At 44.8% G+C, this 11412-nt stretch overlaps 1 protein-coding gene across 1 annotated transcript; it reads left to right on the forward strand.

Moving 5' to 3' along the window:
- The first annotated feature begins 1466 nt into the window (after positions 1 to 1466).
- On the forward strand, positions 1467 to 9804 carry LOC148442044 (ciliary microtubule-associated protein 2-like). The gene is made up of 4 exons (XM_088464324.1): positions 1467 to 1627; positions 8842 to 8929; positions 9425 to 9583; positions 9661 to 9804. The coding sequence occupies exons 1-4, from the start codon at positions 1467 to 1469 to the stop codon at positions 9802 to 9804; spliced, it is 552 nt and encodes a 183-aa protein (XP_088320450.1).
- Positions 9805 to 11412: the final 1608 nt, after the last annotated feature.

Below are 11412 nucleotides of genomic sequence, written 5' to 3' on the forward strand. Positions count from 1 at the left end.
CAGCTCAGCCCCCCTCTCTGCCAACATTGCCTGCCTACGCAGGTTACACTTACTTTTTGATGCAGGTAATGCTGCTGGGCAAGGGCTGGGCGCTGGGCAATGCGGGTGGAGTGCCGGCGGTTAGTCTGGGAGCAGAGCCGTGAGGTCACACATGGCTCTGCTCCGCAAAGGCACATGGGAAGAGTGGCCGTGACTGGGCATGCGCAGCATACCCTCCGCGGCCATCTTCTCTCCTACTGCAGCCAATAGCCAGAATGAGCTTCTATGCAGACGCTCATTCTTCTGACCTGGCTCACAGTCAGTCACCTGACTGGCTGACTACCGTACTGTAGTGCCCGATCGGAGCTGCAACGGGAGGGGAGGGGGTGAGGCAGCGTCGCGAAGGGTGTGGGGGCAGCATCAGAGCCCTGGAATGCCTCCCCGCCCCAAGGCGTTTCAGTCGCCCTAGGCATTTGCTTAGTATGCCTAGGGCCGGCTCAGTATTTGTGGGAAGGTACATAAAGCAGTTCATATTCTCTGTAGAGCAATCACAGTAAAATGCACTGACAGGTAGCCACTAGCCAGGGCAGGAGGAGACATCATCTGCAGGTTATGAGGAGACAGGCGCTAACACACACAGGACGCTGCATGGCATCTGACGTCACACCACTGTGCCAGTGCTCTGATTGGCTAGTGAGTGTCATCACGTGATGCGGTAGTAGCAGGGAAGGAGACAGGCGTCTCCGTTGTTATGGTGACCAGGCGCAGGTATGGCGGAGAAGAAGAAGTTTAGTGGAGCTCCCTTCGGCAGCCAGGAGGCCAGGTACAAATGTCCAGCCCAGGACGCACAGGCTGCGGGAATATAATGCTTTTGGGACAGTGGGAAACTAAAGCAAACAGAGACATAACAGCACACCTTGGTGTATGAGAAGGTCTATAATGTTACAGCCTAACTTTCTTTAATGTATCGTTAAGTCAGGGGCGTATCTACATCCAGCGCTATCACACACACACAGCAGCTGGCTGGTTAGTTCTTCTATCATGTATGTGAAACAATGTAGCTGCAGCATGACAGGACACGCTGTCCTGGAGCTGAGCAGCCTAAGCCCGTCCTCCCTCCTCCCTGACTGCTCTGTGTATCGTGTGTGTACTGCTGCTGCGGGGATCACTGATTTAGAGCAGACAGGCAAGAGGCAGCGTCTGCTCTTAGTCACAGGCAGCAGCTTCTATAGCACAAATCCTCCTCCCCAACGCATAAAATTGGCTGGCAGCAAAGTGTTAAACACATAAATTACATACAGTACTTGAAGTTGTCTCTGTCTCTGTCCTCTCTGTCACCCGTCCACTACACCCCACGCTGATTGGATAAGGTCCAATGGTGGGGGTGGGACAAACTTTAAATGACAGGCTACTGGACAAATGATTGCCTGTATAGTGGTGAGTGGACTTGTGCTGTGTGTACACAGGAAGGGAAGTAGAAAGGAATTATGCGTTCCACCTGCACATGGATTCTACTTCCCTATGCTGAGTCTGCATGCTGCATCTGGTTAGACAAGCAACCTGCCAGCCAGGGAGCCCAGCAGCCAGCACCAGCCAGGGAGCCCAGCAGCCCGCTTACCAGTGACAGGGCCCAGCAGTCTTCCAGAAAGTATAATTATTCCTATAAAAAGGAGGGGAGTGGGAGGGGGGGCGCAGGTCCTTTACTTTGCCAGGGGTGCTCGGACCCCTAGATACACCCCTGCGTTAAGTAGATGGCTGAAATGAGCCCAAGGTATTTTAAAGGGGAGATAGACAATCATTTATAAAGAATAATAATGCCTACAATAGATAATATGGACAAATAATGTTTAGTAATTGAGTCCAAAATGTGGCAAAATATATGCAATAATGAGAATGTGACAACAGTGGGAATCACATAGATTATAATTGAAATGGCACCAGAATAATAGCAGCATCAATTATAGTAATAGAAGTTGCTTTCAAGTAGAGAACTGTTCTATAATGCCCAGATGTCTCCTGATAAAAAAAAGGTTTACACGGTACAATATTGGTGTAAGTCATTCATGTATAAGCAGCGCAAGAAATAAAGGATAATACTCTGTATTAAGTAAACACACCCCTATTTGCACTTTGGGCCTGATTCGTTACTGATCGCAACTGCGATTATGCACGAAGACGGCCGATTGTTGCGTTTGCATTGCAGTGCGCAAATGTCACTGCGATCGGACTGCGATCGCAGTGACTACACAGGCCTATAACAGAGTGAGTGTTTGGGAGTGGTGATTGGGGGGGTGGTCGGCAAAACTCAGACATGCCAGTGCATTTGAACGCCATTACAGTGGCGTGCATAAATGCCACTTCGATGGCATATGCAGCTTGGGATCTCACTGCGTGCGATGAGGTTAGCAAATTCTGACCTTGTGCAAGTGTGCGTGAGGGTCTGATGGTACTCGTTGCTACCGATGATTATGCAGATTTGCAAAGTATTATGGATGTGAGTAAGGAGAAGTGGTCATCCTTATTTTAGGCTGCGATGGCACTGAGATTGCAAACATTAGCATATTTTCGCTGTGCAATCCGTAATGAATCAGGCTCTTTGACCCTCCACACTGTTCCAATAGTTTGGCATTTTGACATTACACAATGACACAGTCCATTTATACTGAACTCTACCAATAATGATGTAAATTTGCCTTGATGACCTTGAAAATACACTTTGAAAATTTTTAGGTGAAATGCCAGTTTCATGTTTGGTAAACAGCGAATCGAATTTTAAATGGAAATATAATTTTTTATGTTGTTGATAAATGTGCACTATCTATTTCCCTAGAGTCTATGTTTCTAAAGCATCATATACGGTTCTTTTACCAAAATAAAATGGGCAGACTAGATGGGCCAAGTGGTTCCTATCTGCCGTCAAATCCTATAGTGTATTTTAGCTAGTGGCAGGATTAGCAGTATGAAAGCTCCCACCCATGTTAATACATTTAAACGTGCAGTTGCAGATATGTTATGCAACTTAAAATTAGAACTAAATGTTTATAGAAAAATAAAGTGAAATTAAACCAACTTAGAAAAATATTTTTTTACCATGAAATGCTCTAGTGCTGTCCTTCTGTTGAGATCTTCCTGTCAGGTGTCATACAACAGGGCACAAAAAGCATTTTAAAAAATATATTTTTTTGGAATAACCGAAAAACTGAAATATGGTCTGGTAATTGATGTATATAATACTGCACCAACACTCATGAAGGGATACACCATAGTCTCCAGCTGAACTCTAACTTCGCACTATAGGGGCTTTATTTACGTAGTGGCAGGTTTTATAAGCTGACACTTCCAGGGCCGGCGCTTCCATTAGGCAGCTTTAGGCAGCTGCCTAAGAGCGTCGGGACCTGATGGGCGGCCCGCTGAGGCTGTCTTGGAGAGAGGGCATTGCCTTCCCTCTCTTAGAAGCCACTATTGCAGGCTGAGACCCGGTGAATCCCAGTGGCGGCGCCCATTACACCCGCTCCCTCCCACCCAACCGCGGAGAAGACAAACTAAACAGACACACATAGAGGGGAATTCAATTAGAGGCGAAAAGCCATATTCACCTGTTTTTTTGTGAAAAATTTGCCTAAAAAAAAATTCGCCAAATTCAATTCCAGGACAATTTCGCCTAAGTGGAAACAATTCTCCAAAAATGATTCTCCAATCAATAGCTGGTGAAAAGAAATGCAAAATCTTTATTTTGGGGTGTAAACGTGGTGAAAAAACTCTGACCCCTTGGGACAGCCCACCAAAGGACAAATCTGCAAAAAAAACAGAAACAAAAACCTAAGAACACCCCAAAAAAGACATGTCATTTTTGGGGTGAGAATTTAAAAAGTGGGGGGATAAACATTAAAAGTATCGAAATAGACTTCTTGGGGGTCCCCAAGTATGGGTCAGGGGTTTTTGGGATTGCAGGTGCATGCAGCAGGTGGATTTTTCACGTTTTTTAAAAGTTCACTTTAGAGACATAAAAACATGCTAGCACCCTTTTCAAGCACCCCAAATTTGACTGGTTTACTTAATTTCACCAAAAAATACAGCTTTATGCCATTCTTCACCACTTTTACAAAGACGCTAATAGCAAGCAATTTACACAACTTAAGTACCCAAAATAGTCTTATTAGGGCTATTAGTACACATTTATATTGATTCCCTAGGTTAATATATATTTTTCTGGGGTACAGACTCATTTCCCCAATTCTTTCAGTATTTTTCGCCTGTTCCGCAGTCGCCTATTTCCGTTTTCGCCTGTCTTGCAATTGAATTAGGCGAAAAGCGGGGACGAGCATGGAATAAATTCGCCTCTGAAACAGGCGAATGAAGCGAACAGTCGGACAGGTGAAAACTACACCTCTACTTGAATATGGCTCACAATGCTAGAGGCTGCGGCAGCTGCCTGGGTCCTGTGCCGACGATGTCATTGGCCGGCCCAGTCTGCTGCTCCGCCTCCAGTCTTCAATGTTCCCTGAGTCCTGGTGCTATGTTTGCGCCCCTCCTGGACTGATTCCGGGGGTGGATGGGGGTGGATTGGGCTGCCGGGACGCCAGGTCAGTTCACACTCAGCCCGCCCTTCAATATCTGATCCCCCTCCATGCGATCAGGCAGCTGGATGCTTGATGGAGTTAAAAAAAAAAAATGGCTGACGGAGCCTTTGCTCTGTCTCTAGCCCCTGCGCCGTCAGCCTCAGACTTCAGACCAGGCAGCAGATGTAATGCAGCACTGAGCCAGGCTGCCAGCGCCCAGCAGCAAACTGCCCAATATTATTGTACAGTACTGCAGCACCAGGTAGGCACCAGCAGAAATATATATAATTCTATAGTGTCCTGTGTGGGTGTGTGTGTATATATATATATATATATATATATATATATTAGTGTCCTAGTGTTCACTCTAGCTCCGGCGGCAGGCAGGGTGCCGGAGCTAGAGAGGGCAACGTTGTGCGCGCGCCCAAAAAGGGGGTGTGTGTATAAGACGCGTCCCCTTTTCGTCATACTTGGGGGCGTGCCCGGCACTGACGGACACGCCGGGCAGCCCCCAAGCGCTGCAGAGAGGGAGAATAGATGCTACCCGGCGTCTATTCTCCGGCGGTGACTGGGTCACCGCACATTTCTCCCCCTGCGGGACACTGCGTCCCGCGGGTGAAGACGGCACCCGCAGGCTGTGAGGGCAGGGCGCTTTTTGCCCTCCTGGAGGGCAGGGTGCTATTTGCCCTCGTATTATACGTGTGTGTGTGTGAGTGTGTGTGTGTATAGATATATATAAGCAACAACTCCGGCACTCCTTCACGCAGTGTAACTTGGACAAACAGCCCACACCTTGCTCCGGTGCCTTCCTTATTAGGAGGACAGCACCCCCAATACACACTGTACAAAAAAATAGGCAGCACTCGGAGACTGGATAAGACTCGTGAAACCCTCAGCCGAGGGACTTTTAATCAATCATAGGTCGACCTTTCGGAGTCTTGCACCCCTTCCTCAGGACAGCAGAATAACACAATACAAACAAACAGACATATTTATATCATAACTACTCACCACTAAACAGGCGCCATGCACACCTGAGCTCCGTCCAGCAGCCGCACTTCCGGTCGCGGCAAGTCCGCAAAAACCGGAAGTGACGTCACCCGGGCGGGACCCAGCGCCATGGCAACCTGCAATAACATACACAGTGCGATCGTGAACAAACTTAGTCATTATCATAATGCAATAGATCCATAAAGTGTATATATCTCAGCACATGTACACTGTGTAAAAAACATAAGATCTGCGTACAAATATCATGCACAGAAAGGATTATACAAACTTTGTTGTGTATAAAAAGTGATACTTACAAAAAGTGTAAAGTGAATACACATACATATAAATACTCAAATAAAATACACATATTCTAACGTGGACATATAACTAAAGATAAAAAATGCATTAGTAACACTATAAAAAACATTTTGCCACTAATGACATTGCCTCTTATTGTCATCAATATGACAAGTAAAAAATCAATACTACATAATGGAGAAATGGAGCCATCTAGTGGGCAAAAAAACACCACTACTACCAAATTTAAATGCATATACAATCCTTAATGAACATATTCATGTCATAGAAGATCCACAACATTGGCATATAAAGCCATCCAAAATTACACAAATTTATAAGAAATTAATAAGACCCAAAGAGTCATTTAACCCTCGAGGAAAAAGAGTATCCAATCTACAGATCCACTGTGTCTCCAATTGCAGGAGTTTCCTTCCTCTATCACCACCCCTTAGTGACAAGGGTACATGGTCAATAATCTTATATCTGAGGGTCGCTATACTGTGTTTGTTATGCGCAAAGTGGCGTGCTACCGGTTGTTCACTACCATTAGTGGAGATAGCTGTTCTAATTGCCGATCTATGTTGAGCCATTCTGATTTTAAATTGGCATTCAGTTTTGCCTATGTAATATAGGCCACATGGGCATATAATAACATAGATGATGAATCTAGAGGTACATGTCAAAGGCCACTTAATTTTATATCTTTTCCCCGAGTATGGATGGAGTATGGTATCCCCGGTCTCAAGATATGAACACGTCGTGCACCCTAGGCACTTAAAACATCCATCTTTACGTGTCAAGAAATTGGGCTTAGGCATAGGTTTTAAAAAATTTGTCACATCAGTTTTAACCACCAGATCTTTGATATTTCTCCCTCTGGTATAGCTAGGTAATAGTTTAGTATTGTGCAAACACTTTAGCTCTGGATCAGATGTAATAATGGGCCATAACTTCTTAGCTCTTTTGTTGGTATATTTGCTCTTAACATCGTATTCATGGACCCATGGTAGCTGATTTAGCTTTTTGTCCTTAGGATCAATTCTCAATAACTCTTCCCTACTCAGACAATGCTTTTTGTCTAGCCTTAATCAATTCTTCCACCGGATACCCTCTCCTCTCAAATTTTTTAGACCTGATATCTAATTGTCACTTCCGGTTTTTGCGGACTTGCCGCGACCGGAAGTGCGGCTGCTGGACGGAGCTCAGGTGTGCATGGCGCCTGTTTAGTGGTGAGTAGTTATGATATAAATATGTCTGTTTGTTTGAATTGTGTTATTCTGCTGTCCTGAGGAAGGGGTGCAAGACCCCGAAACGTCGACCTATGATTGATTAAAAGTCCCTCGGCTGAGGGTTTCACGAGTCTTATCCAGTCTCCGAGTGCTGCCTATTTTTTTTGTACAGTGTATATATATATATATATATATATATATATATATATATATATATATAATATATATGTGTATGTATGTAAAAATGCGATGTCTGTCAGAAAACAGCTACAGGCGGCACTCCACGGTCTTTATAAATGAAGAAAAGTGACTTTATTCGCCAACGTTTCAAGACCTGGGCGGTCTTGTCATCAGGGTGTAAAAGTGTGACAAATAAGGAAGCTTACCTTAAATAGCGGTGTATTAACAATGGTGTCCATGAACATCCTCAATCCTGAATATTCAAAATATTCTCCAGTACAAACAGGAATTAGATAATCAACTTTTGGACACTGCAGTATATGAAAAATTAACATATGACCCTACTTTAATATATAAGTCGGAACTGGATTCCACTTTACACACGGCGGTACTTAATCAGCATCTAAGTTCTAATCTGCTAAACAACTGGTGCAACCATTTCCAAGAGTCCCGGTGATTTATACAGTTCCCCCCCCCCCCGCAGTAGAGAGAGACTTAACAAGAATAAAAAAAAAAAACACTTACCTGAAAATCCCGCTCCTGGTCCCGCCGCTGTCCGCTCCTCCGGCCGCTTTCATGGGAGAGACGTCGTCATGACGACTTGTCTCCCATCACCCACTGCGGGAGCCGGAAGATGGCTCCCGCAGTGGGAGCAGCAGCAGCCGCTGAGAGTCTGACAGACTCTCAGCCGCTGCTGATTACACCAAACACGCAGCAGCCGGCTCCGGCGGCTGTGTGTTTGGCAGTGTGTAGCGCTGACCGAACTCCGTCCGGTCAGCGCTACACTTGACTCGGGTATAAGCCGAGGGGGTACTTTTTCAGCACATTTTTTGTGCTGAAAAACTCGGCTTATACTCGAGTATATACGGTAGATCACCTGTGCTCAAGTATGGATATCCTTAAAACATGGACTGTATGGCGGAGTTTGGGAACCTCTATCATATGGTCAGGAAGCAATTAGTTACTTATGTAGAATCAGTCATGGTTTGCGGTCACTGGGCCTGATTCATTACGGATCGCAAATCGGCCGATGGTACGTACTTCGTATGCATTGCAGTGCGCGTACGTGAGTTAGCATTGCGATCGATACAAAGCCATCACAGACTGAAGGACAGGAGGGTGTTTGGGGGTGGTGATGGAGGAGTGGCTGGGGAAACGTTGGCGTGCCTGTCCGTTTGAACGCCGTTGCATGGACGTGCATAAATTGTCCACTGCGACGGCATACACAGCTTGAGTACTCACTGCGTGCAACGAGCAATTTATGAGTAAGGTCATACCTGCTGTAATTGTGCGTGAGGGGCCGATGTTACTCGCTGTTCCCGATGTATACACAGCACTGCAAGGTATTACGGATGTGACATAGCGGTAGTGGGCGTCTTTATGTTGGCTGTGCGACGGCATTGCGATAGCATTCATTAGCATATTGTTTCAGCACACCTGTGTGCGTAATCGCAGCCGCGATTGCAATAGTTATCCGTAGTGAATCAGGCCCCACTGTTCTTTAATGTTTACACACTTTTTAGCCACGAACCAATGAGTGAACAACAAATAAATTTTTTTACATAAATAGTTACATTTAGATTTTCTATCTTATCCCATAGATTTGATGTATCTGCGGTTTATCCTGAATTTAAGAAACCTGGTTCCTACACACAAGTACCTTACTGCAAGAGGGCAACTTCAGAGACAGTGAGTACATATATGATACACCACTGGCTAAGAAACTCTAAAGAACATATTTCATAAAATATTAGGAGGGGAACATGCAGTAGCCAATGGCAACTACATAAATTAATTTGTGTCTCTAGAGTCCTGTAAAGTGATATCTGGTTGGTTGCTGTGGATTGAAACAGTTCATGCTGATTGCACCATGTTATTAAATAAGATCTAGTTGATGAAGTTGATTTTAGATTCAAGAAAATTTATGAAAGATGTACAGTTCAAGGCTACATCCGAATAACAATAATGTCCTTTTAGAGGTCACAGGACACCACTTACCCCCTCTGTCCCTCATCTACCTAAGCCTCTGTTGATTGCAGGGCTGTATTTTATAGGGTAAGACTGGTTTTCTCTATATGTTTTTCTTGAGAAAGAAAACATTTTTCACGTTTTTTCTTATTTTTAAGTAAGAATGTGAATGTTGGACATAAATTGTATCTGTAAAAAGACTGTGATTTAATCCAGGCAAGACGTTTAGGGCCTGGAACCTATAATCCCTATAATCCTTTCGTTCTGGAGCGAGTTGCATCTACGCCTGGATGGAAAAGAGCAGAAGAAACAGAACGGCTGACTGTGATGCCACATGTCCTGTACAAGGAAACATGGGAGAGGAACCGTTTGCTGGTGAGGTGAAGCTGTAATTTACACTCTGTGAAACATGAATCAATTTTCTGAAACGTTTGTATGCTTGATTACTTTAGAAGCAAAACATGGGGCCGGGTCGATACAACATAAAGTCATTTCTGGAGCTAATGGAAAAGAAACCTGCCAGCGTGCGAGGACTGTGTAACACTAAAGATGTGCGATTCAAGGACGAATTAAAGGTAGAGCATGTTAAACAGTGATAGAGGAGTTCTAGGAATATGCACAATGATCCTCTACACATTGTGGGTCAGCCAAACTGTAGGCTAGTTCTAGGTACACACTGTGCATTTATGGGACCGATTAACCAATTCCCAGCCTAGTGCTGCCGGCGAACGGTCACAGTAATATAAGCATGCCCTGGCAGCGCCCCCTCTGTTTTACACGGTAGCTTGACCCGATGCTGGCGAAGCAAAGTATTTCCATTTTTGCATGTCCCCGTTGTCGGGTACAGTGTAACGCAATCTGAATAAATTACAGTAAGCTGCCATCTCCATAGAGATTTATAGGGGCGGGGGTAAGCCTCACAAACTGATTTCACTGGTGCTAATCTGTTAATAATGTAATAAAAGCACAGAAAAGCCCTTTGGTGAAAACACCAGAGAAAGGACTTTTCTCATCTTAATAAATAGACACCTGAATCAGTTCTGTACCCCCTTCCTGGCAGTGTGTGAATGATGTCACATGCAGATGAATGTTTGCTATGTGATCTATTTTGTTCATGATTCCTGTTTCTGTCCTCCACACAGAATTGTACCCCAGGACCTGGAACTTACGGCAAAGCAGGGAATCCACACACTCATAGAAGAGAGGGCTTCAGAGTCTGCCAGCTCCAAGGGTATAATGGACAGCGAAACGACTAAATGTGGCTCAGCAAGCAGCAATGTAAGTGATTATGGGATGAGAGGGGCCGTGTGTCATTGCTTTCCTAATGCACTGCTCATATTTCAGGAATGTGTGCCGGGACCAGGAACCTACAACCTAAAATGCTCCATAGATGAAACCTTGAAGCACGTTGTGGGTAAAAGAGGACCTTATGACCTATTCACCGGGCCAAGATCACAGCACATCCTGTACGGACACTTTGCTACACCTGTAAGTATGCTACAAAGTGGAACGCTTCCATTAGAGGTCATTGAATGGAAGATGCTGACCACATATAGTATGTACATGTATAAAACTGAATATAAGAAATTAGGGAACCAGTATATGACGAACGGTACAGGAGGTATACAATAGTATATGCCTGTACTTTTTTATTTTCAATTATTATATAAATGGTATACTTCTCTTTAAGTATTGTTTGTGATTTATGGCTACCATGTAATGATCACAATATTCCCTTGTTTAAAAAAATAAGAAAAAGCAATCTTCTCTGTTCTGTGGCCAACTTGGAAATCCAGAAGACTCTGGGCCTGATCAGAGATGGGTGATAATGCACAGACTGCGACTCTGCATGCAGCGGCTGTGCAATAATATGCTTATGCCACAGGTGGCGTCTAGTTTAAAATGACGCCTACTGTATGCATTGCAGATCCGAGGGGTGCAGCATCGGCTCACTCTGTGGGAACATCTGCCATCTGAGTAACCCTGTGTTGCAAGACGCAGACACTGGCCACGGCGTGCCTCAAAAATGGGGCCGACACATCTGTTTTCAAGACCACCCAGTCCCCAAACTGCCGCAGCTTGTCATTCATGTTGTGGCTTAGGGGGCACTGCTAGCGATCTCTCAGAACGAGATCTGCACATGCACAGATCTCACACCATTGGGTTTGCGTACATCTCTGAATAAGGCAGATCTGACCATCAGG

Source organism: Taudactylus pleione, unplaced genomic scaffold (assembly GCF_031769625.1).
Source record: "Taudactylus pleione unplaced genomic scaffold, aTauple2 ptg001637l, whole genome shotgun sequence".
Lineage (NCBI taxonomy): Eukaryota > Metazoa > Chordata > Amphibia > Anura > Myobatrachidae > Taudactylus > Taudactylus pleione.